The 27,324-nt window shown below is 64.1% G+C and overlaps 1 protein-coding gene across 1 annotated transcript; it reads left to right on the top strand.

The window, feature by feature from the left end:
- KLF13 (KLF transcription factor 13) lies at positions 1–23,778 on the top strand. Its single transcript, XM_079763957.1, has 2 exons — positions 1–1,080; positions 23,387–23,778. The coding sequence occupies exons 1-2, from the start codon at positions 483–485 to the stop codon at positions 23,674–23,676; spliced, it is 888 nt and encodes a 295-aa protein (XP_079620083.1). The 5' UTR covers positions 1–482; the 3' UTR covers positions 23,677–23,778.
- The last annotated feature ends 3,546 nt before the right edge of the window (positions 23,779–27,324 follow it).

A 27,324-nucleotide genomic window follows, 5' to 3' on the forward strand; every position in this document is an offset into this window, starting at 1 on the left:
TAACCTGCGCCGCCAGGATGTGGCTGGGGGCTGACGTCGGGTCCAGATGTGGCCCCGGCCCCGCCCACCCCCGGGGGCCGGGCCGCCCACACCGAGCCGCGGCGCGCACGGCGGCGGTCCCGCCCGCCTGCCACAATGCGCGGCGAGGCTGCGGCCGCGACTTGGCGCCGTCGTCCCTAACGTCGCCGCTCGGCATCCTTGGGACAGGCCGCCCCTGACGCCGTACGAGGGGACCCCCCACTCCTTCTCGCCACCCCCGCCCCTCCATGCGCTCGCTCTTTGGGGCCCGGCCGGGCGGGCGCCTCACGGACGCGGAGTCGCGCGGGTGACGGCAGAGGCGGCCGGGAGCCCCAGTGCAGCCGGCGGAGAGGGCACGCCGCACCCCGCCCCCCCACCCCCCCCCGCTCGCCCTCGCTCTCCGGAGGCTGTGGGTGCGGATGCGCCTCTGACGACTCGCAGCGACGAGCAGCGGAGCCCGCAGCATGGCAGCCGCCGCCTATGTCGACCACTTCGCCGCCGAGTGCCTCGTGTCCATGTCCAGCCGCGCGGTCGTGCACGGGCCGCGGGAGGCGCCGGAGCCGGGCCCCGAGGGCGCGGCCGCCGCCGTCGCCGCCACGCTGCCCCGCGTCGAGGAGCGCCGCGACGGCAAGGACAGCGCCTCGCTCTTCGTGGTGGCGCGCATCCTGGCGGACCTCAACCAGCAGGCGCCCGCGCCCGCCCTGACGGACCGCCGAGAGGGCGCCGGGGCCCGCAAGGCGCGGACCCCCTGCCGCCTGCCGCCGGCCTCACCCCCGGCCCCCGAGCCCGCCTTCCCCGGCGGCGAAGGCGCGGCGGCCGCGCCCCTCAGCCCCGCGTGGAGCGAGCCCGAGCCCGAGCCGGAGCCCGAGGCGGGCCTGGAGCCCGGGCGGGAGTCGGGGCCCGCGGGGAGCGGCGAGCCCGGCCTCAGACAAAGGGGCCGGCGGGGCCGAAGTCGCGCCGACCTGGAGTCCCCGCAGAGAAAGCACAAGTGCCACTACGCGGGCTGCGAGAAAGTTTACGGGAAGTCCTCGCACCTCAAGGCGCACCTGAGGACTCACACAGGTCAGTGGGGCGGCCCGGGCGCCCGCAGCGCGCGCGGACAGGGGCCCGTGCCAGGCGCCGGGCCACGCCCCCGTGGCCGCCGGCCGGGGCGCACGGGGCGCACGGGCCGGGGACGGTCGGTCGGGGCCTCGCCCCTTCCCCCACCACTCTCGGTCCTGCGGTCGGTCGGGCCCCGCGCGCCCCGCGAGGCGTGTCCCAGCTCCCGGAGCCCGCACCCGCTTGGCGACCGCGCCCCCGCCGGACACGCCCCCTCCCCGGGCGCGCTCGGGCGGGGCCGCGGGGGCGGATGTCGTCATCCGAGTTGGGGGCGGGGACCCCGCCCTGACCCGGGGGCCGGCGCGGGCAGGTGCGGGCGAGCTGGGAGGGGATCGCGGGCGAGGGGGGGGGGGGGCGGCATCGGGGAGATGGGAGGCCGTGGCACCCGGGAGCCGCGAGGAAAGGGGGTGCCCTGGCCCCCGGTCCCTCCCTCGCCAGCCGGGCGCGCGCTCGGGAGGGGCGGGGCCGGGCGGGCGAGGCGAGGCGCGCGGCGGGCGAAGTTCACGCGGGGACAGGGCTCCCTCTAGCCACTCGGCACATTCTTCGCTCTCCTCTTCCTGTAATTTTTCCAGCGCTCTAAGGTTTAATTTGTCGAAACCAGAGCTTGCGGGGGGGCGGTCCCCGTTCCCGGTCCGCGGCTCGGGGTGGGAGCCACGCCCATCCGGCCGGCGGGGGCACGCCCGCCCCCCGGGGCTCTCCTGGGGGAGGCCACGCTCGCTCCCGAAGGGAGGGCCCAGCCCACTCCGGGCCCTGCGCTCCCCGGGCGCCCGACGGGTGCGGGCGCTGGGCACCTGCACGGGGGTGGGCGTCCCGCTCTCCGACCCCAGGGGGCCCTCGACCTGGGAGTTGATTCATCGGAGGTCGGTTGTTGTTTTAAAACACACAAAAAAGTAGCAAAAACAAACAAACAAACAAACAAACAAACAAAAACACCACCCCACATTGAAATGATGGGAACCTTCCTGTCCCAGTTCGGTGTCCAGAACCGCATGGTTCCTCTGGGCTCACGTGAATTCTTCGCGGACACTTCACTTCCTCCCTATGTGGGGCAAGTTCAAGACAAAACACAACGAAACACCCGTATCTCCTCCTGCTGTTAACCCTTCTCCCTCACCAAATAGCTCAGCAGACGATTATTAAAAATCCTGGTTTAAACATTGCGGTCCAGGCCCCGCAAGCATGGCTCCGTGGCTGAGCGTCCAGACCTGGGAACCGGGAGGTCAGGGTTCGATTCCCGGTCAGGGCCCAGGCCCGGGGTGCGAGCTGGATCCCCCCCCAGTGTGGGGCGTGCAGGAGGCAGCCGATGGATGATTCTCTCTCTCATCATGGATGTTCCTCTCTCTCTCCCTCTCCCTCCTTCTCTCTGAAATCAATAATAATAATAATAAAACATTGAAAAAATTAAAATTGCGGCCTCCTCTCGGTTGCATTGGTTAACTGAGCGCATCCGAGGTCTGCAAGCGTCCAGGACCCGCGCATCTCGGAAGCACCTGGCCCCCGCGTTTCCCGGCCAGGCATGTGGGCCCCCCAAAACCGCGTGGCCGTCCAGGGTGAAGTGGGGCCCAGGGTGAAGACGGGCCATGGCTAGGCCTTCGGAGTGTCCGAAGTAAGGGTGTGTGGGCCCAGATTCGGGGGGGGGGGGGGGGACCCTGGATTCCTGGAGGGAGGGTGTTGGTTTAGCTTGGGGACCACAGGGCCATGGTGGGCGTGGCGGCGAGGGCGGGGCCCGGCCAGGACCCTGAATACAGGGGCGGGGTCGGCGCTTGGGGCGTGGCTGGGGTTGGGGACCTCTTTGGGGGGTGGGGAGGGCCGAGGCCCGCCCTAGGCGGGGACCTGGACGGTTGGAAAAAATCCTTTTTGCGGCCGGTTTCCCTCCGGCCTCCCGTCGGGTGGCACCACCGGTGGCTCGCCGGGTTGGAGACCTGGGGAGGGGCTGGGTGAAGGGCGGGGCGCGCCGTCGTGGGAGGAGCTGGGCTGGCTGGCTGGGGGCGTGGGGTGGGGAAGGCTTTAGTCTGGGGGTGACTTCGGACTTGGCTGGCTGCGGCCCGCCCCCCAATCTTTGCCGGGGTCCAGGCTTTGTGGGCCCTGAGCGGATGGACCCCTTGGCTGTAGAGGATTGGGGCAGGGCGCCGGGAGCCAGACTTGGGGGGGGGGGGCGTGCCTGGAACCCCAAAGCTGGCCAAAGGGGACGGAACCAGCCCTGCCTGAGGTGCGCTCCGTCTGTGATGAGTGGGGGAGCCGGCCCCACCCTCCGGGTGTGCACAAGCTCCCCAGGCCGCCTCCGCGCCAGGGGCGCACGGTTTCGCTGGGCATGCCTCCGGGTCCCGGGTGCTGCTCTTCCGCCGAACACTGTGGTTTTTTTAAAAAAATTTAAAATATATATATCTTTATTGATTTCAGAGAGGAAGGGAGAGGGAGAGAGAAACATCCATGATGAGAGAGAATCATGGATCGGCCGCCTCCTGCACGCCCCACACTGGGGTCAAGCCGGCCACCCGGGCCTGTGCCCTGACCTCCTGGTTCCTAGGTGGACGCTCCACCCCTGAGCCACGCCGGCCGGGCTCCAGTGATTTTTAGAGAGAGTGGAAGGGAGAGGAAGAGAGAGAGAGAGAAACGTTGATGTGAGAGAGGCACACCGATGGGCTGCCTCCGCACATGCCCCGACCAGGGCCGGGGATCGAGCCTGGTAACCGAGGTCCCACGCCCTTGTCCGGAATCGAACCCGGGACCCTTCAGTCCGCAGGCCCACGCCCTTCCCACCGAGCCAACCCGGCCAGGCGAGTCATTGTTGATGTTTTAGCGATCGCCCGAGAAAACAAAACAAAGACACCCACGTCTCTGAAACGCCAGCGACGTCTTGTTCGGTGGGTCCGGTGGGCACGTGGGGCCCAGGCCTGGGGCGTGGGCGAACCGCCTTTGGAGGGGGTGCGAGGCCCGGAGCTGACTGTCCCTGAGGCGGACGGGCCTGGGGGTGAACATTCAGAGACATTCAGAGCAGGAAAGGCCTGGGCCCTCGGAGGCCAGACCAACCCCCCCCCCAACCCCCCGCCGACCTCCAACTCCCACATCCTGCATCTGGAGATTCCAGCAGTTGTCCGAAAGGGAGGGGCTTGGTGGGCCCCCCGAGAATGCCCACTCCATCCCTCTTGTCTGCCTATACGTGTCTGCCTATTGTGCCCACAAACCGTTGCTCTCAGAATGAATTCTGGGTCCTATTTCCCCGCCATCGCCAGGAGTTACATGTGTACTTGGAGAGAGAGAGAGAGACCCCAATAAAATAGCAACAGTCCTGCCTGGCCGGTGTGGCTCGGTGATTGAGCATCGACCTAGGAACCAGGAGGTCACGGTCTGATTCCCGGACAGGGCACATGCCCGGGTTGCGGGCTCGATCCCCAGTGGGGGGCATGCAGGAGGCAGCCGGTCCATGATTCTCTCTCATCATGGATGTTTCTCTCTCTCTCTTCCCCTCTTCCTCTCTCTCTCTCTCTCTCTCTCTCTCTCTCTCTCTCCCTCTCTCTGAAATCAATAAAATATTATTTTTAAAAACCCAAAAACATCTCCTTGCTCGCTGCCCATCTCAGCAGCTCCGGGGGTCTGGCCACCTGCAGACCCCGAGGGACGTCCGTCCGTGTCACCTGCCCGGTGGGGGTGCGGGTGGGAAGCCGGCAGTTTGCGTTCTCTCAGCCATTTCCTGTTAGCGTTTGGGCGGGGTTAGCCGGAAGCTGCTTGCTCCCCGTGAACAGGGCTTCCATCCTGAGGGAGACAGGGGGTGACGGGGGGTCTGGCCGTCCCCCGAGGCCCGCTGCTGGCAGGACCCCCTCGCAGGTGCCCGGGGTGCAGCGGGCCTCGGAGAAGCAGGCGGCCCGGCGAGTGCAGGGTGAGCGGCCGGGTTCTCTCTCCCCCCCACGCCGCCCCGGGGTGCCCGTGGGGCGGGTGGTGAAACCTCAAACAGAGGCAGAAGTGTGCAGGCAGAGCGTGGGAGCCTGCCCCTCCCCCTCGGGCCCGGGCCGCCCTTCTCCAGGCCCTCCCAAGGCTTTGCACGCGTGTCCCAGACGTGTGTCTGACCCTCGCCCACGCGTGTCTGTCCCAGGCTTCCGTCCTGACTGGCGTTTGCCTCGCGAGACGTCTCCATCCTTTCTGCCGCGGCTCCGGGGCCCCGGGCTCAGCCGGCCACCTTGATTGTCTCGTCTGTGCATCCGCCCCCGAGGATGTTGTCCCATTGCCTTTTAGGGAGAGCGGAAGGGAGAGGGAGAGAGAGAGAGAAACATCGATGTGAGAGAGACACACCGATGGGTTGCCTCCTGCACGCGCCCAGACCAGGGCCCCGGCCGGGGAGGAGCCTGCCACCGAGCTACATGCCCTTGACCGGAATCGAACCCGGGACCCTTCGGTCCGCAGGCTGATGCTCTATCCACTGAGCCAAACGGTCCAGGGCTCAGTAAAAACGTATTAAAAAATAATTAAAATAAAAGATAAAAAGACACATGTTTTGTGTGTGTTTTTTTAAAAATATGTATATTTTATTATTTTTTTTTTTACAGAGAAGAAGGGAGAGGAATAGAGAGTTAGAAATATCGATGAGAGAGAAACACCGATCAGCTGCCTCCTGCACACCCCCCACTGGGGATGTGCCCACAACCAAGGTACATGCCCTTGACCGGAATCGAACCTGGGACCCTTCCGTCTGCAGGCCGATGCTCTATCCACTGAGCCTAACCGGTCAGGGCTTTTTAAAAAATACATGTTCTTGGTCTCCCCGCCCCCGCCCCCCGCTGAGGTTCCTGCTGCTGTATCTCTGCCTCCCTCTCTTGTTTTGACTTCGCCCAGTTCTCACGCACACGTGTACGCGCCTGAGAACATGGGGCACCCCACCACCAGCAGCTGCCCCTCCCGCAGGCCTCCCCCCCTGCTCTCCGGCCGGCTCTTCCTGGCTCCCCCTGGGCCCCGCCCGGGGGAGTGTTCAGCCCCTGCAGCAGCGAGGGACGGTCGCCCACCCCACCCACCCACCCACCGTGGCGCAGCTGGCACTGGGGGGCCCGCTGAGGTGCTCTCTGCACCCCCCTCCTCCCCGCAGCGGAAAGCGGCCCGGAGGCCCGGTGAGCATCTGCTGGCAGCAGGGAGCTCTGAGTGTCAGGCCACGGCGGGGCTGTGCCTGTGTGTGTTTGAAGAAGGCAGTTCAAAATAGGTTTTTTTAATTTTAAAAAAAAATTGTGTTTTTTTTTTAATTGAGCCCTGGCTGGTGGATGGAGTGTCAGCCCGTGGACGGAAGGGTCCCGGGTTCGATTCCGGTCAAGGGCACGGACCTCGGTGGCAGGCTCCTCCCCGGCCAGGGCCCTGGTCGGGGCGCGTGCAGGAGGCAACCCATCGGTGTGTCTCTCTCACGTCCATGTTTCTCTCTGTCTCTCCCTCTCCCTTCCGCTCTCCCTGAACATCCATGGGGACATATCCCCGGGTGAGAATAAAGTAAAATAAAAAACACAGCACCCCCTGGCCCGCCCACCGCAGGGCCGGGCACGCGGTGCCAGGTCTGCCCGTCGCCGGGTCATGTGGCTATGGTGGTGCCTGTCGGGCGCGTCCGCTATGGAGGAGCGCTCTCCCCTGGACGGTGGTTAATGAGTAACGCGGGGCGACAGCCTGGGACCCGGGCGCGGGCAGCCGGGTGCGGGCTGGGCAGGTGTGGTGTCTGTTCTCGACTTCCGTCCCGCCCGCCTTGTGGATTTCTGCTTCCTCCTCCATCTTCACCGAAAGGTTTTCCGGGTCCTGCTGGCGGAAATATGTATTTTATTTTATTTTATTTATTTATTTTTAAAATATATTTTATTGATTTTTTACAGAGAGGAAGGGGGAGGGAGAGAGAGTTAGAAACATCAATGAGAGAGAAACATTGATCAGCTGCCTCCTGCACGCCCCCCACTGGGGATGTGCCCGCAACCAAGGTACATGCCCTTGACCGGAATCGAACCCGGGACCCTTCAGTCCGCAGGCCGAGGCTCTATACACTGAGCCACACCGGTTAGGGTGGAAATCTTTTTTTTAAAATAAAAAAACATTGTTGCCATTTATTTATTCCTTTTTAAAATATATTTTTGATTCCAGACAGGATGGGAGAGGGAGAGGGAGAGAGAAACACCGATGAGGAGAGAGAATCATGGATCGGCTGCCTCCTGCACGCCTCCCACTGGGGATCGAGCCCGCAACCCCAGGCATGTGCCCTGACCGGGAGTCGAACCGTGACCTCCTGGTTCATGGGTTGATGCTCAAACACGGAGCCACGCCGGCCGGGCATCCGATGCCAGCTTTTTACGCTGTTGGCCTTGATTTGACACTGGCCCGTAGTGTGCGACGAAGAAATCCTCACCCCGCCCCAAGGCTCTGCCCTGGGGCTCCACTGGGGTGCACATGCATGCACACAGGCACACATGTGCACACAGGCACACACATACGTGTGGCACCTTGCTCATTGTTGTGGCTGAACTGAGCAGCCAAACCTGGACTCTATCTATGTGGACTCTGATTGCGGGGTGAATTGTTCCGTTTAGATCTTAGGGTCTACCTCCCCCTGTCTCCGTGCCCCCCCTTACCCGCCCGCCCCCCCGCCCCCCGCCAGCCATTATGGATCTGCTGGGTGTCACTGGGGTTTCTGGGAGGCACAGAGCTCCCTGGCTGGGAGCTAACCAGGCCGATCCCCTGCCCACCACCCCCCGGATCCTGCCGGGGCCCAGCACAGGTGTGTCTCCCACCCGCTCCCAGCCCGGGCTAGAGCGTCCTCCTCGCTCACCCACATCACACACAAGCAGGACGGAGGGCACATGCGGTGGGGGGGGGGGGTTCATTTGGGGGCGCGTCTGTGTGGGGGGCTCGGTGTATCGGTGCCACACAGAAACACGCGCTCACCAGGAACTGGGCCTCCCCCCGTGGCTCTGGGCCAGGCCGTCCCAAGGTGACCTGTTTGCAAAAGCGCCCAGGCCCGCTGCCCCTGATGAAATGTGCCCGTGCGCTGCCCCCCCGGGCGTGGCCTGGGCGGGGGGGGGGGGGGAGGGGGCCGTGGTTCCCCAGCACGGGGCACGGGCACGGGGCCAGGGCTTGGCCCCTGGAGCTGGGGGGGGAGGGGTGCACCAGGCATGAGCTTTGCAAGAAATGGCACCTGACTCTATACGTCCCCTCCCCCTGGAAACTCCTTCTCCGAGCCTGTGGCTCCTCTCTGACTGTCTGCATGCTCACTAAGAACACACACAACACGACGGTCCGAGACCTGGGTTTAGGGCAGTGGTCGGCAAACTCATTGGTCCACAGAGCCAAATACCAACAGGACAACGATTGGAATCTCTTTGGAGAGCCACATTTTTCAAACTGAAACTTCTTCTGACGCCACTTCTTCAAAACAGACTCGCCCAGGCCGTGGTGTTTTGTGGAAGAGCCACACTCACGGGGCCCAAGAGCCGCACGGTTTGCCGACCACGGGGCTAGGGCCCTCCCCGGGGTGGCTCAGTGGCTAGAGCGTCGGCCAGTGGACGGAAGGATCCGGGTTCGATTTCGGTCAAGGGCATGTGCCGGGGTTGCAGGCTCGGTTCCCAGCCCTGGTCGGGGAGGCAGACAATGGACCCGTCTCTCTCACATCCACGACGCTTCCCTCTCGCTCTCTCCGAAACAATCAATGGAAACATACCCGCCGGTGAGGATGAACAACAGAAAAAGAAAGAACGGGTTTAGGGCTGGAGGTAGAAGCTCCAGTTAATGGCTGCTCGACCGACAGGGTTTTGCAAGGAAGTGAGTGTTGGGAAAGCGAGAGGAAACCCCAAAGGCGCCTGGAACCTCAGAACCCCGCCCTTTCGGTGGGAGGGGGGAGGGAGGGAGGGAGGGAGGAGAGGGCCCCGGGCCCGGGCGTGTCCTTGGCGTGGAGGGATGTTTGGCCTGGCCCTTGACGGGCAAGTTGCTCCAAACCCGGTCTGGGATGGGGGGGGGGGGGGGAGGGTCTGGGAGCTGGGGGTTGGCACTGTGGCTGCACCTCGGGCGTCTCAGCAGAAACAAACCCCCACACACACCCATTCCCCGAAGGAGGGGTGACCCGTGTGAACGAGAGCTGCCACTGGTGTTTCTTGCAAATCCGCGGGACCCGGGACAGGCCGTGTGGGTGTGAGCGGGCTCTGCGTGGTCTTGCGTTACGGTCTGGCTGACGGCAACCCTGACTCCCTGCCCGTCGCCCTCACGCCACCCCAGGTCCTCACCCGCCGGCATGCAGGCATCGTCTCCTGTTCTTTTTAAAACAGACTTTTATTTTTAAATTATTATTATTATTATTATTAATCCTCACCGAGGATATTTCTCCATTGATTTCTAAAAATATATATATTTTATTGATTTTTTACAGGGAGGAAGGGAGAGGGAGAGAGAGTTAGAAACATCGATGACAGAGAAACATCCATCAGCTGCCTCCTGCACACCCCTTACTGGGGATGTGCCCGCAACCAAGGTACATGCCCTTGACTGGAATCGAACCCGGGACCCTTCAGTCTGCAGGCCGACGCTCTATCCACTGAGGCACACCGGCCAGGGCTTACATATATTGTATTGATTTCAGAGAGGAAGGGGGAGGGAGAGAGAGAAACTTCCATGATGAGAGAGAATCATGGATGGGCTGCCTCCTGCACGCCCCCCACTGGGGATCGAGCCCGCACCCCCGGGCATGTGCCCTGACCTCCTGGTTCATAGGTCGACGCTCAACCCGCTGAGCCACGCCGGCCGGGCATCGTCTTGTTTTCTAAAAACGACTTTGTCGCTTGGCCTTAGGCACCGGGGGTTCTCTGGGTGTTCATGCAGAGTGGCACCGTGTGTGTATGAGGGTGCGTGTGTGTGTGTGCACGTGCAGGTGCTCAGCCTCCCGCCAGAGCTCAGGACAGTCGCTCGCTGGACGGCAGCCAGGCCCCAGGCATCGGGCCAGGAGGCTCCGGGCCGCGGACAGGGTTTCTGAGGGACCCCCGCGGGGGTCCGATGGCAGAGGAAGGGGCCCCGTGTGCCCCCCTGGGGGCCGGGCTGGCCTTCAGGGCGGAGCGGGGACCCTGGGCAGGGCTGGAGGGGGCACAGGCCCGGTGCCCAGGGGGGCAGGCCCGATCCTCCTGCCCTGGACCCCCCGCCAGCAGCCGGCAGCCTGGTGTGGGATGGCCCTGGCTGAGGGCCAGGCCAGGCCGGGCTTTTGTCTGCGGGGCTGAGGGCTCAGCCCGGTGCACCCTCCTCCTCCTTCCTGCCCCTCCTGCCCTCCCTTCCCTTCCTCTCCCTCCTCCCTCCCCTCCTTTCTGCTCCTCCCTCCTCCTCTTCCTCCTCCTCTCCCCTCCTCCTCTTCCTCCTCTTCCTCCCTCCCCCGCCCCCACCCTTCCTCCTGCCCCGGCCCTTGCACTGGGGACTGTGGGATCTAAGCATGCTTTTGTTTTTTTTTACTTGTTCTTTTTTTTTTCTGAAGCATGTTTTGTGTGTTTGGTTTTTTAGAAAAGCAAGCATGTACTGACCACAGCAAAAACGTTCTTAGGCTGGGCTGCCCTCTCGGGCTCACGGGAGAGTCAGCAAAAAGGGGGCCTTAGAGACAGGTTGGGGGGCCGCCGGAGACGAGCTGCCGCCGCCCACTGCTCCCCTGGTTGCACGTCTCAGGGGTCCCTTAGAGGTCAGGGGGTACGTGCCTGTGGGGGACGGAGGGGAGCAGGGAAGACGGGGACCTCAGGCCCAGGGCGGAGTGGGGACAGCAATGGCCCAGCATGCTCCCTGGAGGGGGGAGTGCCTCAAAGCTTGTGGGTGTTTTGTTTTTTTTCCAACCAGTGGGGGGCGGAGGGTGGGTGAGGACCCCCCTCCCTCCATTTGTGCTACAGCCTGGGAGACCCTGGCGGCCTCCCCTGGGGGGGGGGGGGATGGTGCAGGAGGAGGCGGCCTGGTGGCGGTTCCCGGTAGGCCTGCCTCCTCCTCCCACTAAGAGCAAACCCGAGGTAAACATTGGGTCACCATGGCAACTGGCGGAGCTGGGGCTCAACATGCTTGCGGCCGGGGTTCTCACGTTCTCAGTTCTCACCGTCTCAGGTTCTAGGATGGGGTCATGGTGTCTTTTCTTCCTTTTTTTTTTAGAGAGAGTGGAAGGGAGGGCGGGAGGGAGGGAGGAGAGAGAGAGCGAGAGGAACGTTGATGTGGGAGAGACACATGGATTGGTTGCCTCCTGCACGTGTCCCGGCTGGAGCTGGGATCGAACCTGCAACCCGGGTACATAGCCCTTGACCGGGAATCGAACCCTCAACCCTTCGGTGCTCGGCCGACATTGCAACCACTGAGTCACACCAGCCAGGGCTCTTATTTTCTTTAAAACATGGGGTGGGCGGCGGGGGGGAGATAGAAATATCGATGATGAGAGAGAATCATGGATCGGCTGCCTCCTGCCCGCCCCGCACCGGGGATCGAGCCCGCAACCTGGGCGTGTGCCCTGACCGGGGATCGAACCCTAACCTCCTGGTTCCTGGGTCAATGCTCACCCCCTGAGCCAGGCCGGGGGGCAAGGACCGCTTTTTTGAAGCAGGTGCAGGCTCATGTACATGTACTGCCCCCCCTCCTACCCCCGCGCCCTCCCAGAGCCGCCCTGTGGCTCGAACCTGGGGTGACCTCCGGGCAGTGTGGCCCCGGCTGTGACCCAGCCTCTGCTCCCCACATTGAGTCTGTCGGGGAGAGACCCATCTAGGGATGCAGCCCGCAGTGCGCCTGTGTCCCTAGAGCGCGTCCCGTTGCTATGGAGACCCACGCCCGCCGCTGTGTTCAGTGGGTCTCAGGTGGCCTCCTTGGTTACCAGGGACCAGAGCCTCCCAGGGGCCGGAGCGTTACACCTGGCCCGGCTGTCAGGAGCAGCAGCCGCTGCACGGGGCCCTGGGGTGAAAGATGAGGTGCCTGGTCCCCAGGAGGGGCCACCTTCCTGAGGGGGGTGGGGGTGGGGGTGAGGGGCCTTCTGTGCAGGAGGCAGCTGATCCATGATTCTCATCCACAATGTGTCTGTCTGTCTCTCTCCCCCTCTCCCTTCCTCTCTGAGGTCAATTTAAAATATTTTTTAAAATAAATACCTTTAAAGTATTCCTATAGGATTCCCTCTCATCATGGACATTTCTATGGGGTGGAGCCTGCAGCCCCGGCATGTGCCCTGACCGGGAATCGAACCAGTGACCTTCCAGTTCATGGGTCAGTGCTCAACCGCTGAGCCACACCACCGGGCTGGGTGCATTTTTATTTTATATTTGTTTAATTAATTAATTAATTAATTATTATTATTATTTTTTTACATTTTATTGATTTTTTAGAGAGGAAGGGAGAGGGATAGAGAGTTAGAAACATCGATCAGCTGCCTCTTGCACACCCCCTACTGGGGATGTGCCCGCAACCAAGGTACATGCCCTTGACCCGAATCGAACCCGGGACCTTTCAGTCCGCAGGCTGACGCTCTATCCACTGAGCCAAACCGGTTTCGGCCTAATTTATTTATTGATTAAGGTGTTACACATGTGTCCTTATTCCCCCATTACCCCCCCAACCCCCCCCCCACTCACGCCCTCACCCCCCTGGTGTCTGTGTCCATTGGTGAGGCCCATATGCATGCATACAAGTCCTTTGGTGGATCTCTCCCCCTTACTGGGTGTGTCTGGTGAGACAGGGCCAGACTCCATAAATTCTTGTTCTGCACAAATGGCCGGCTTTGGGGGGGGTGCCTTTGGCCCGTCGGGGGGTGCTCCCTGCTCTGGCCCAAACAAATGTCTGTGTTCCCCAGATTCATGCGCTGAAATCCTCGAACGCTTGATGGGATTGTTGGGGGGAAGGGGGGGGCTCTGGGAGGTGACTCGGTGACCGGCCCTCCCATGGGATCAGTGCCTTTCTAGAATGTTCCGGAGCCCCTCTCCCGCCCCTCCCAGTGAGGAGGACGATAGGGCCCTGGCCAGGAGCCGGGCACAGGGCCCGCACCAGCACCCAAGGGTGCTGGCGCCTTAATCTTGGATTTTCCATCCCCCGGAGCCGAGCGAGACACACGCCTGCTCCTTGTGAGATAGTCGGCGGGTGGACTCCTGTGACATCCGGGGGCGGCCCCCCACACCCTCAGGGCAGACACCCCAACACGACCCAACCGTCGGGGCTTGGCGTCTGTCTGGTGCCCGTGCCACGAGGAACCTGCCGGCCCAGCCGACCGGGAATCCAACCGCGACCTCCTGGTTCGTGGGTCGACGCTCAGCCGCTGAGCCACACCAGCCGGATGAGACGACGGGGTGCCCTGGCTGAGGGGCCCTCGCCTCTTGGGGTGACCTGCTTTCGCCCCCCTGCCCTGAGCCCAGCCCACGGCTGGGATGGGGGTTCGGGGGTGTCACCCCCTCGTGTCCCTGAGCGCCACGCACCTCCAAGCGCAGGGGCCATGCCGTGCACCCCCCCGCCCCCCCCCCCAGCCTCGGTCTGTCACAGGCGTTCACTTCCGGGCCTGTTGTCTCCCCCAGAGGCCTCGGCCGCACCTGGGAGAAGAAATGAAAGCGCCACCTGTCCCCCAGAAACTCTTGGTTTCCAGACGCCTGGCGGTTGGGCCCGGACTCCCCCCTCGCCCAGGGCTCCGCACCCCCAGTGCCCAGGGTCGGGGGTCAGCAGCCAGGCCTCTGAGGGCGGGGAGGTGCAGTCTGGAACCGGGGCGTGAGGGGGACAGCGGGGGGGGGGGGGGGACAGGGACACTGGGGGGCCCCGCACGGGAGGGGCCCGGGGTGGGACGCTCAGGTCCCCCGTCCGCGGGCCCTCGTGGGGTCAGGTGTGTGGCATGGCCGAGGGCAGGAGGTAGGAGTGTTTTCGGGTTCGAGAAACTAGGTTCTGCCCCGGCCGCGCGGCTCCGTGGCTGAGCGTCGTCCTGCTCACCGAAAGGTCGCTGGTTCGATTCCTGGTCGGGGCGCGTGCCGGGCTGTGGGCTCCGTCCCCAGGACGGGGGCCTGTGGGAGGCAAGGGATCGATGTTTCTCTCTCTGTCTCTCCCCCTCCCTTCCAATCTCCCTAAAAATCAATGGGGGGAAAAATAAAATAAAATACAAGGACCTTAAAAAAAAAAAAAGAAGAGGAGGAGGAGCCCTAGCCGGTGTGGCTCAGTGGATAGAGCGTCGGCCTGCGGACTGGAGGGTCCCGGGTTCGATTCCCGGTCAGGGCACAGGCCCGGGTTGTGGGCTCGATCCCCAGTGTGGGGCATGCAGGAGGCAGCCGGTCCGTGACTCTCTCTCCTCATCCATGTCTCTCTCTCTCTCTCTCTCTCTCTCTCTCAACAGTCAGTAAAAATATTAAAAGACAAAGGAAGTCAAGCACCACCCGAGCAGGGCACGGGGCCTGTCGCCCTGGTCCCCGGGGATGCCAGGCGGGGGCCTGGGGAGCCCTCTGTAACCACCCCTGCCCCCCCACCTTCGCCGGGAGCCAGCGGGCGGCCCTGGGGGCGGGGGCAGGGCCGGGGAGGGTCCCGGGCTGGCGAAGCCCCTGCCATCTGGCCTGGCCCGCGGTCCCGACCCCGTGCTGGTCGGCTTCCCGATCTGTTTTCATTTTCAATTCCCTTTATGGCTCCCACCACCCCGGGACGGGGACCGGCCGGCCGCAGCAGCAAACAAACCCTGTCCTCAGCTGACCTCCCTCCCGCCGATCCCTGGCCTCGATTGTTTGCCTTGGGCTAATTTTAGGCCCTTCATTTCCACCCTGACCCTCCCCCCAAGGGGAGGCACACGCAGACCCAGAATAGCTACCGGGAAGGGGCCCGGGTTCCCACACGGATCTGGCTGCAGCTGGGCCTGCGGGGAGGCGGTGGGGAGGGGAAGTGGGGGGCAGGCGGGGACCCCCCCTCCCCCCGCCCAGCCCTCTCTCCCTGAGGTCCCTGGGCCTGCAGGGTGCTCAGGGAGCGTCTCTTTCTCTTTTGCAACAGAAGCCGGGCGGCTTCTGGGAATAACACCCTCCCCCCAGCCTCCGCCGGGCCTGGCTCACACCCCCATGGGAATGGGGAACTCCCCAGGGCTCCCAGGCTCCGGACCACGTCGTCGTCCGGGGGTCAGACGTGGCACTTGGCTGCAGGCCCCACCCAGCCCAGCGCGCTCTGCTGTCCTGGGACGGGCCCGGGGCCTGGCCTGGAAGTCCCCACACCGCGTCCCCTTATCCCCAAGTACCTCATCGCCCCACGTTGAAAAAACCGTTAGCTTTGCTCGAGCCGGTGTGGCTCCGTGGATAAGAGCGTCGGCCTGCGGACCGAAGGGCCCCGGGTTCGATTCCGGTCAAGGGCACGTAACCTCGGTGGCAGGCCCCTCCCTGGCCCAGACCCTGGTCAGGGCGAGAGCAGGAGGCAACCAGTCGATGTGTTTCTCTCCCATCGATGTTTCTCTCTGCCTCTCCCTCTCTCTCCCGCTCCCTCTGAAAAATCAATGGGAAAATATCCTCGGGGGAGGATGAACAGCAACAAAGTGACAATAAATTTTTGATTTTGAGAGAGAGAATAAGAGAGAGAGAGAGAGAGAGAGAGAGATCGATTTGTTGTTCCCCTTATTCATGCATTCATTGGTGGATTCTTTTCTTTTTTAATATATTTTTATTGATCTCAGAGAGGAAGGGAGAGAGAGATAGAAACATCAGTGATGAGAGAGAATCATCCATCGGCTGCCTCCTGCACCCCCACAGTGGGGATCGAGCCCGCACCCCGGGCCTGTGCCCTGACCGGGAATCGAGCCGTGGCCTCCTGGCTCCTGGGTCGACACTCAGCCACGGAGCCACACCAGCTGGTCAATTAAAAATAGATTTTCAAAAACTCCCCTTTGCCCAGCACTCCCTGGTCCCCCAGCCCCTGTCGCCCGTGACGCGGTGTCTGTCCGCACACGCTTGCCTCTGGCAGAGTGCGGGGGGGGGGGGGGGGGAGAGTCACACGGGACATGGGCTTCGTGTCCAGCATCCACGGCGTGGCAACGCCTTCCTGACCCGTCGATTTGTGTGGGAGAGAAGCCACAGCTCCTTCCTTTTCCTCCTCGAGCCGTTTCCACGGGGCGGACACGGTGGGCCTATCCATCCCCCCGGGCAGAGCGCTTGCCGCCGGCGCTCGCTGGCGACGCATAAAGCCGCTACCAGACACGCGTTGGTGGCCGGCCCCGCCGTGAACGCTGAGGACACGGACTGCTGGGCCGTGCAGCCGGGTGTGTGTTTAACGTTCTCAGAAACCGCTGGCCCGGCTGGTGTGGTTCGATTCCCGGCCAGGGCACATGCTTGGGTTGCAGGCTTGATCCCCAGCGGGGGGCGTGCGGGAGGCAGCCGACCCAATGATCGATCGATCGATGTGTCTCTCTGTCTCTCCCTCTCCCTCCCACTCTCTCTAAAAATCATTGGACAAATACCCTCGGGTGAGGATTAAAGAGAAAACAAAGTAGAAGAGGGACCTTGGGAACGGAAACTTCCCAATGTGTTTTGTAACCCCTGGCAGAAGGGGCGGAGGGGGGGCGGGGACACCTTTATGTAATTCCCGGCACGTGCAGCCACGCGTGTGGGTTGTGCTGCTTTGTCACCGGAGGTCAGAGGTTATGGGTTCTAGGGCAGCGAGCCCAGTTTATGAGCTGGGGTTTGGGACACGAAGTTGCTATTTTATAATAGAACTAGGCGCCTAAGTGCATGAAATTCGTGCACGGGGGTTGGGGGGGGGTCCCTCAGCCCGGCCTGCACCCTCTCGCAATCCGGGACCCCTCAGGGGGATGTCCGACTGCCGGTTTGGGCCCGATCCCGAAGGGCTCCTAATCGCTCACCTGCCTGCCTACCTGATCACCCTTAACCGCTTGCCTGCCTGCCTGCCTCATCACCCTTAACTGCCTCTGCCTGCCTGCCTGATCACCCCTAACCACTCTGCCTGCCTGCCTGATCACCCCTAACCACTCTGCCTGCCTGCCTGATCGCCCCTAACCACTCTGCCTGCCTGCCTGATCGCCCCTAACCACTCTGCCTGCCTGCCTCATCACCCCTAACCACTCTGCCTGCCTGCCTGATTGCCCCTAACCACTCTGCCTGCCTGCCTGCCTCATCGCCCCTAACCACTCTGCCTGCCTGCCTGCCTCATCGCCCCTAACCACTCTGCCTGCCTGATCACCCCTAACCACTCTGCCTGCCTGCCTGTCTCATCACCCCTAACCACTCTGCCTGCCTGCCTGTCTCATCACCCCTAACCACTCTGCCTGCCTGCCTGTCTCATCGCCCCTAACCACTCTGCCTGCCTGCCTGATCACCCCTAACCACTCTGCCTGCCTGCCTCATCGCCCCTAACCCCTCTGCCTTGGCCCCCACTGCCGCGGCTTTGCCTGGAAGGATGTCGGAAGGTCGTTCGGCTGTCCGGTCTAATTAGCATATTACGCTTTTATTATTATAGATTCCACAACCTGTGTATTGATCTGTCCGTCCATCCACTCTGGCCGGGCTCTGCAAGCGGTTTTTTAAACAAAATAGTTTTCCCAGCCCGGCCGGCCGGGGTGGCTCCGTGCTGGAGCGTCGACCTAGGAGCCAGGAGGTCACGGTTCGATTCCCAGTCGAGGGCACAGGCCGGGGTCGCAGGCTCGATCCCCAGTAGGGGAGGCGGCCGATCCATGATTCTCTCTCAGCATGGAGGTTTCTTCTATCTCTCTCCCTCCCTCTCTGAAATCAACAAAAATATATTAAAAAATAAAAATTAAAAAAAAAATCCACCGCAGGAATGAGGCCGTTTTTCCGCGTTGATTTTTAGAGGGATGGGAGGGAGCGGGGAGAGGGAGAGAGACGCGTCCTCATGAGAGAGAGACACCGATTGGCTGCCTCCCATGGGGGGTGCGGGGGGGGGGTGCTGGGAATCGAACCTGCAACCCAGGCTCACACACCGCGTGGAGAGCAGCACACCTGTGGAGCTGCTGTCGGCAGGTGCCTGGGCCCAGCCGGGCGCCCGCGGGCGACACCCACCCGGGAGGCGGAGGGGAGGGGAGGGGAGGAGGGAACACGGGCGGGGGAGGGGCGGGGAGAGAGACAGGAAGCAGAACTAGGACAGATGGTTGCTCAAGCTCTGCAGAGAGGGGGGGGGGGGCCCTCCCTGGGTCGCCCGGAGCGCCCGGCTGCCCTGGGGTGCCCGTGCCAGGTGGCAGCAGGCGGGGGATCCGTCTGCCCTGGGCTGCGCCCTCTCCGGGGCCGACCTTGCCGAGGGAGGTTTCCTTGGGGGAGGGGATGGCTTCTCTGAGTCTCTGAGGGCCCCCCCCAACCCCTCCCATGGCCACGTGTGACGGGGGGGGGGGGCCACCCCGGCCGACAGCTGGGCGGACCCCCCTCACTCACCTGGGAGGGGCGGCCTGCAGCCAGCACCTGGCTGCCCCCCTCCTCTCGCCCCCGCCCCCACCTCCCAGGCTGGCTCTCCGCAGACAGACAGACAGACAGGCAGGCAGGCGGGCAGGCAGACAGTCATGTGAGGGTGGACAGAGCCACTCTGAGGGCGGGAGCCTGGGACCCAGCCGCCTGGAGGCCGTAATTACCTCCCTGGCTCTGGTGGCTGCTGTGCACATTCTTGTCTTTTAAGTCTCTTAAGTGGCCCGGGCCCCTCGGGCCAAACGCCGTGCAGGGTGACCCGGGCCTCCAGCCTGGCGTGCTGCCCGGGTGGGTGGGACACAGGACTCCCAGGAGGGTGGCCTGGGCTTGGCTGCTATCTGGGAATGTCTCCGACTCTAAGGACGCCCCCCTCCTCTCACAGGCACCCCCTCCCCCTTTCTGAGGAGAAGGTCACATAAGGGGAGCCGTGGGCGGGGCCGGGCAGGGCAGCAGGTGGCTTCAGTGGGCCTGGCCCGGAGCCTGGCTGGTCCCCTGCTGTCTGCTTTGAAACCTGCTTTATTGGGGGGATGGGGGGGAGTGGAGGGGTTCACGGTACAACAGACAAATCTCGTCACCTCGAGCCCCACCCCTGAAACCTACCTGCTCCTGTGGACCAGGGTCACCCCGACCCATGGAGTCAATAAAATGAAGCTCGCGTTGCTGGTGGGTAGCATCTCCTAGTTTGCTAGGGATGTTTTTATTACATTTTATTTTTCTGAAATACGTTTCTATTGATTTCGGAGAGGAAGGGAGAGGGGGAGAGAGAGAAATATCAGTGATGAGAGACAATCACGGACCAGCTGCCTCCTGCACGCGGGGCGAGCCCCCAACCTGGGCCTGTGCCCGACCGGGAATCGAACCCTGACCTCCTGGTTCCTAGGTGGACACTCAACCCCTGCGACGGGTGGCGCGGCCCGATGGCCTCCTACATGAGGCACAGAAGAGCCCCACGCGGCGGCGGCGGTGGGGGCCGGGCCTGGGTTTCCCTGGAGGCCGGCAGGTGACCGGCCACGGCCGTTGGCCATCTGCCCGGTGGCCGCCTGCCCCAGAGCCGGAGGGTGAGCTGAGCGGGGCTCCCCGGAGGGAGGCTCAGGGCAGTCCTGAGGTCGGGAGATGGACATGGCCTCGTGCCAGCCGCCCGCCCCCGGTCCGAGCGGCCTGTGGGTGGACGGGGCCCCCCCTGGCCTGGGGGTGCGTGGCCCGGGCCTGGCGCTGGGGCCTGGGAGCTCAGGGGAAGCCGCTTCTCGTTGGAGGCCCCTCCCTGTGCGTGTCTCTGACTCAGAGCGGCCCTGCCCCTCCCATCACCCCCCTGTCCCCTCCTCCCCCCCCCCCCCCACCCCACACACACCGATTCCCTCTGCTCCCTGAGGTCTGGTCATGTGATCCCGGGCACCCCTGTGAATGAAGATCCATTTGCTCTTCTCTGGGGGAGGGGGAGGGGGGCTGGGCCGGGCAGGTGCTCTCTGCCCCCCACACAGCCCCCTCCCCCCGGCAGGCAGCCAGCAGCGGGTCTGGCCCTGCCGAGGCCCAGAAGCTCGGAGCAGCCTGTCAAAGCTCGGAGGGAAGGCGGGGGAGGGCGGGTGGGTGGGAAGAGACCAACCGCAGACCGCGAATGCGTCTATGCATCACCCATGGACACAGACACGAGGGGGGCAGGGCCTGGGCTGGGGGCCGGGGCGGGCTGGAGGGGGGAAGGGGGGGGGGAAAGGGGGACCTTGTAGTACCTTCAACCATAAAGAATTCACAAGAAATGTCACAGAAATGAAATAAGTTTAAAAAGGCCCCCAGGAGTGACTGCGGGCAAAGTGGGGGGGGGGGGGTTCCCGTGGGGGCTGCTGGGTGGGCGAGGCTGCGTGGAGGGATTGACACAGGCCCTTTGCTTTTTGTGTGATTTTTATTTTTTTAAAAAAAATATGTTTGTATTGATTTCAGAGAGGAAGGGAGAGAGAGGAACATCCATGAGGAATCAGGGACCGGCTGCCTCCTGCGCGCCCCCTCCTGGGGGTGGAGCCCACAACCCCGGCCTGTGCCTTTGACCAGGCCTCGAACCCGGGACCTCCTGGTTCCTGGATGGATGCGGGGGGCGGGGAGCAAGCAGGCCCTTCACCAGGGGGTGCGGAGCGGGAGGGGGGCCTCCCCAGGGCCCAGGCTGAGCTGGGGGGGGGGGGGGGCGCTGGAGCCTGCGCGCAGGTGCAGCTGTGGGCGCGGCGGGGCGGGCGGGGCCTGGGTGGGGCTGAGGGCCCCCCAGGAGGGAGGGGAAGGGGAGGGGAGCCCCGTGCGCCCCGCCCCGCCCCCGGGCTCCCGGGAGGGAACGCGCCGTCCCGCCCGGGCCTGCGGTCGGGCCAGGAGCGCCCGGGACGCGCTGTTCCCTGATAAGATGAGGCAATCGCGCTGCAGCCGCCGCGCCGGGCGCCAGGGACATGGCTGCAACCCCGCCCCGCGCTGGGCCCGCCGCCACCGAGTCCCCCGGTCCCCCCCTCTGCCCGCCCCCCTCGCCTCCCCAGCACCCCAGTCCTGCTCCCAGGGCCCCCCCGCCCTGCACCCACCAGTCACCCCCCTGCGCAATGCTGGCGCACACCTGCTGGGTCCCCCACCCCCAGCGCGCGCCTGGCCCCTGGGTCCCCAAACCCCCGCCACACACACACACCCACACACACACACACACACACACACACACACACAGGGACCCCGCCCTGCCCCAGCTTCCCGCACCCCTCCCCGTGCACCCAGCGCCCCACAAGACAGGAACTCAGCCCCCTTCCTCTCTCCCCCTGCCCCCCCTGACACAGGCCCCGCTCACCACCCTGCCCCACAGCGCCCTCCCCCAAACAGCCCGGCCTCCTGGAGGTGGGGGCAGCCAGAGGGAGTGGGGGTACCCCAGGCTGGGTTCTGGGGTCCGGGAGAGTGACTTCTTCTTTTCTTTTTTTTTTTAAAGAAATGTATTTTTGTTGGTTTCAGAGAGGAAGGGAGAAGGAGAGAGAGAGAAACATCCATGAGGAGAGAGAATCATGGACCGGCTGCCCCCTGCACGCCCCTCACTGGGGATGGAGCCCACAACCCGGGCCTGTGCCCTGACGGGGAATCCAACCGTGACCTCCTGGTTCATAGGTCCACGCTCAACCACTGAGCCACACTGGCCGGGCTCTCCTCCCTTTCCCCCCTATCCTTTGACTCGCTGCCGCCTGTGACATGTGGCACCCCCAGAATCCTGTGGCACCCCCAGGACCGATTCCCTGTGCCTCTGAACGTGTAGTCTCTATTGTTTGCTGTTATCACATTGCTTTAAAAGTCGATGGTTTGCTCTCCTGTTTGATTCCACGCCCCTCCTCCTCCCCCGCCCCCCTCCTCTTCCCTCACGCCTGCCCTTCCCCCCAAAAACATAAGCTCCATGCGGACAGGAAGTGCAGCCACATGCAGCCCTGGACGCCAGCCTTCCCAGGGAGAGAGCACTGACTTGGACATGTTTTCCAGAACTCCCCCCCCCCCCCCCCGCCACACACACACACACCTCCCGGGGCTATTTCCTTGAGCATATTTCCAGGTTTTCATGGACCTTTTGTTGGGGCAAAGGCCACTCTCCACGTCTCGTCCGTCTCGCCGCCGCTGCTGCGGGTCGTGCGGACTTCCTCGTGGCCTGGTCTCCCGTTTGCTTTGGGGGAAGCGTTCTGTCTGAAGGGTCCCCGAGGAGGCTCACGGGGTGACGGCCGCCGGCATTGTCTTCTGTTTGCTGGCTTCGCTCTTCTTCAGCCGGGGTCTCCCTCCGGGAGCTTCTCTCTCACGCCGCGGGTTCTCCATGGCCGCCAGGCCCGCACCCTTGGGTGTCTGTTCATACTGAAGTTTGATGGGGTTATTTGGGGGGCGGATGGCATGGATTTCCTGGGCTGGGCACAGGTGGGCCAGTCTCAAGGACCGGAGTGGGCCGCCGGCTGGGGTGGCTCAGAGGTTGAGGGTCAACCTAGGAACCAGGAGGTCACGGTTGGATTCCTGGTCAAGGGCCCATGCCCGGGTTGCAGGCTCCATCCCCAGTAGGGGGCGTGCAGGAGGCAGCCCATCCAGGATTCTCTCTCATCATGGATGTTTCTCTCTCTCTCTCTCTCTCTCTCTCTCTCTCTCCCTCTCCCTTCCTCTCTCTAAAATCAATAAAATATATTTCAAAAAAGAATAAATTAATATGCCCTGACGGGTTTGGCTCAGTGGATAGAGCGTCGGCCTGCGGACTGAAGGGTCCCAGGTTCGATTCCGGTCAAGGGCATGGACCTTGGTTGCGGGCACATCCTCGGTAGGGCGTGTGCAGGAGGCAGCTGATGGATGTTTCTCTCTATCCCTCTCCCTTCCTCTCTGTAAAAAAATCAATAAAATGCTTTTTTAAAATATATTTTATTGATTTCTACAGGGAGGAAGGGAGAGGGAGAGAGAGCTAGAAACATCGATGAGAGAGAAACATCGACCAGCTGCCTCCTGCACCCCCCCCCCACTGGGGATGTGTCCGCAACCAAGGTACATGCCCTTGACCGGAATCGAACCTGGGACCTTCCAGTCCGCAGGCCGACGCTCTATCCACTGAGCCACACCGGTTTCGGCAAAATGTTTTTGTTTTTTTTTAAAGAATAAATTAATAGAAGGAACATCCATGATGAGAGAGAATCCTGGATCGGCTGCCTCCCGCACGCCCCCATGGGGTAGGCAGGGGATCTAGCGCGCAACCCCGGTACGTGCCCTTGATGGGGAATCAAACCAGGGACCCTTCAGTCCCCAGGCGGAGGCTCTACCCACTGAGCCACACCAGCTCGGTGGTGCGTAGCTCTGGGGCCTTGGCGGGCTCGCCGTGGGCCCTCTGGGGGGGAGGGCGGGGGAGTGACGTGGGGGTGGCCACGCCCCCGTGCGCCCCGCCCGACTGACCCACGCTGTGCCGTGTCCCCCGCCCGCAGGTGAGCGGCCCTTCGCCTGCAGCTGGCCCGACTGCAGCAAGAAGTTCGCGCGCTCCGACGAGCTGGCGCGCCACTACCGCACGCACACGGGCGAGAAGAAGTTCCGCTGCCCCATCTGCGACAAGCGCTTCATGCGCAGCGACCACCTCACCAAGCACGCGCGCCGCCACGCCAACTTCCACCCGGGGCTGCTGCCGCGCCGCGGCGGGGGCTCGCGCACCGGATCGCTCAGCGACTACAGCCGCTCCGACGCCAGCAGCCCGCCCGTCAGCCCGGCCAGCTCGCCCTGAGCTCAGCGGGGGCTCCCCCCCTCCCCACCCCCGGCCTGCGAGGCGCCCCCAAACAGCAGCACAGACCCGCCCCCAACCCGGCGCGCCACCGCCCTGAGCGCGCGCGCCACCGCCCTGTGCGCGCGCGCGCGCACGCGGAGGTCCCCCTGTCTCTCTCTCTCTCCTCCCCAACCCCCACGACAGCCAGGAGCAGACGGATGCTCTTCCTTCCTGTGATCCCCGTCTTTCTCTTTGGTCATCTGGAAAAAAAAGAAAAGAAGAAAAGCCTGCGGGCCGAAGGGCTCCAGGTTCGAGTCCCCGGTCAAGGGCACGTACCTCGTTTGCAGGTTGGGTCCCTGGCCCCGGTTGGTGGGAGCACGTGAGGGAGGCAACCCATCGATGTGTCTCTCTCACATCCTCACATCGATGTGTCTCTCTCTGTGTCTCCCTCCCTCCCTTCCGCTGTCTCCATGGAAGAATACCCTGGGGGTGGGATTCCTTAAAGAGAGAGAGAGAGAGAGAGAGAGAGAGAGACATGGATGCAGGACACCCCTTTCCCCTCCCCCAATCTTCTTCACCTCAGGTGTCAAACTCGATTTGTAAGGAAAAAAAAAAAGTTTTTTAAAAAAACAAAACACCCCCCACCGATTGCACAAGGGACAGACCCACGGAGGGGCGTCCGCGGTGCCGACACCCCTTTCTCAGGGACGGACGTGTTCCGTGAGGTCAGGGAGGACCCCCTTCCCGCCGCCTTCCTCCGGACAGAGATTTGCACTCGAGTTTCGCGCTGGGGACACAGCCGAGGAGGTGGCGTTCGGCGGCCGGCAGGTGGCCAGGCCTGCGGCCCCTTCTGGCCACTGCCACCCACGCCTCCAGCCGGGGCCCCCGCGGCCGGCGGCCGGGCTCAGGACGCAGACGGCTCAGAGCGATGCCTTAAGCTGAGCCGGGCAAAGGGGCAAAGGAGCAGCCCCCTCCCCGCCCCCCAATCCACCCCAGGGGACGGTCTCCCTGTTCCTGCCTCTGGGACCCCCTTTCTGGCCTCTCCGTGGGGCCCTGGATCGGAGGGACAGGTGCTGTTGGGAGACACGGCGGCACCACGGACGGCTAACGAGACAGTCCGGGCCCCGACCAGGGATGCTCGCTACTCAGCGTCCCTGCGGACGGCACCGGGGACCGTTCCGGATCAGACCACGTTCTCCGTCGTCCGAGGAGATGTCCTCCCGAGTGTCTCCGCGCCCTATGCTCCCCACCGGCCCGCCCTCTGCCCCGGGGACGCCTCTGTCTGAACCGGTGTGTGGAGGTGTCTGGCCGCCTGCCCCGAGGCTCCGTACCCGGCAGGACACAGGACCGACATGCCGTCGGGGACCCTGCCTTCTGCTTCCTCACGGCGGGGACGGCAGATGGCAAGTTGTGGAACGCTTTGCCCGCGTCCTCGGCCGCCTGGACGCCTCCTGTCCCTCTGCGCGCCCTGAGCGAGCCGCCCGGGAGGCCCCCGCCCGCACCCTCCGGCCGCCGAGGAAGAGCAGAGAGCCTGCAAGTTTCTCCCGGACCCCAGGCCTGGGCCGGCTGCGGGTGCGAGCCCTGGCGCTCCCTGAGGCCGGACCCCTGCGTGCCGTCCGCCTGCAGACAGCCGGGCGGAGCCGGAGCCTGGACGTACGAGCCCCCAGGCCAGTGCGTGTGTGTGTGCGCGTGTGTGTAGGTGTGTGTGGGGCTGCGGGTGTGGGTTTGGGGCGGACTTGGGGGGAGCTCACAGAACCCTCTGCCCGCGTCGATGAGGAGGAATGACCCTAGGGACCTCGGGGGACCGTAGGTGGGCGTCCAGGGCCCGGAGTGCCTTGGGGGGTGGCCACCCCCTTGCACCCACCCCCCTCGCTCAGGGCGTGGGGTGCTGCACAGGTCACCGGGGTGGCCGAGGCCTGGCGGGCGCTCACAGCCCCCGGCCACGGCTGTAGGGCGGCCCTGAGGGGACAGGCACCCTCCGCTTCTAGGGACCGCGAGGGTGGCCGCCGGCACCTGCAGCACCTGGTGCCCACACCTGGTGCCCACACCCAAGTGCTCCGAGCCAGCAGGGACTGGCCCATGGCAGGGGGCCGGGTTCTGAGCAGGTACCAAGGTGGCCCCCCGCCCAGGCCGGGGTGCAGACCAGGGGGCCGGGGCCACAGGGCTTGCAATGGATCCGCGCACGAGAGAGAGTGGGCTGTGCGCGGGGAGGACAGGACGGGACAGCGCCCCCCTCGCGGCCGTGGGGCGAAATGTCTTCGTGCCCAGTTCCCAGGCCTGGGGGTGGGGGTGGGGGTGGGGGTGGGGGTGGGGGTGGGGGTGGGGGTGGGGGTGGGGGGGTCCCTCCCAAAGCTGTTTCCGCGTGGGGTCCCCCTGAAAGCCACACTCCGAACGCATTTCACGTCTCAGGAACTCACACTCCAGGTTCAGGAATTTTATTCCAAAGTCCTTCCGTGCGCCGGTCCCCAAAGGGCCCCCGAGGGCGAAGGCGGCGAGAGGGAGCCCCCCCCCTCCTCGCCCCCCAGGAGCCATGGGCCTTGGCGTTGGGAGGGAGGGCTGGGACCCAGAAGGCAGGGGAGGGGAGGACCCCGGGCGCAGTCCCCTTGGGTGAGGAGGAGCTGGTTTGTCTTAGAGGCTGGGGTGGGGGGTGGGGGAGAGGGGAGGGCCGGGGGGGGGGGGCATTTGCTTTTTCCCAAAGAGAGCACTTAAGTTCAGTGTGTTCCCTCTCGGTGACCCAGGGCGGGGTGGAAGGGTAACATTGCCTTAAAACGCACCGACGCGGGCGACGCTGGCTGTGTCTCCATGTCCCACGGCGGCTCCTGGGCTCGTGGCTGGGTGTGGGTCTGGTCTGGGGGGGTGGGGCGTTGGGGGGGGGGAACCCCTCCAGGCCCCCCAGCCCAGCCTGGGGCTCGGGCCAGGGGCCAGCCCTGACTTATCCAGGAGGAAAATTCATCTCCCGTGAAGGACCATGGGGGGGGGGGTGGATGCAGGAGGGGAAAAGCCATGAATCTCAGGCCAAGTTCAGGTGGAGAGGAGGGCGGGGGGTCTGGAGACCGCCCTCCCTCAGGCCCCGCCCGGGAGGACCCTCGGGGACAGCCCGCAGACGCCCTCCCAGCGGCTCTGTGTCAGAGTCTTTGCTTTGCTGGGGTCCTGGCTGTGCCCCGAGGAGCCCAGGGGCCTCCTGGCATCCCAGCGAACGCCTTTCTTGGGGGGCTCACCCCTTTATGGGGGCGAGGGGGCTGGGATCAGAAAAGGAAGCTTGTCTGAGTGGGGGGAGAGGGCTCCCCTCCACATGGGCCTTCGAGGGACCCCAGGCCCAGCCATGGGGGGGGGGGGGAGACTCCCATCCCAAACGAGGGTGCCCCTTTTATTTTATTTTATTTTTTTGTCTCAGCCATAGCAGGGGAGCGGCTGCCTGCGCCCCCAGAGCCTCCTGAGTCCCACAGCCGGCAGGACAGGCGGCCCGTGACGGCCCTCGGGTGCTCCGTAGCCTCGGGCAGGGGTGCCCTTGATGGGAACACGGTTGGAGGTGCCCTGTGGATCCGGCCGCACCCCCTCTGAGAGCTGCAGGCCCCCCTCCTTTATTCTAGGCCACGTACACCGGGGCAGGTGCCGGCCTCCCCACGGTGCCGCCTCCGGGGTCTGACCCCTTTCCCAGGGGGTACCCAG

The sequence above is a fragment of the Cnephaeus nilssonii genome, assembly GCF_951640355.1.
Source record: "Cnephaeus nilssonii genome assembly, chromosome: 24".
In the NCBI taxonomy this organism is placed as follows: domain Eukaryota; kingdom Metazoa; phylum Chordata; class Mammalia; order Chiroptera; family Vespertilionidae; genus Cnephaeus; species Cnephaeus nilssonii.

Excerpts from the sequence above, each read along its gene's own strand:
- KLF13 (XM_079763957.1), top strand. The coding sequence starts at position 483 with ATGGCAGCCGCCGCCTATGTCGACCACTTCGCCGCCGAGTGCCTCGTG. Across the intron at positions 1,081-23,386 it reads GCACCTGAGGACTCACACAG|GTGAGCGGCCCTTCGCCTGC; the intron begins GTCAGTGGGGCG and ends CCCCGCCCGCAG.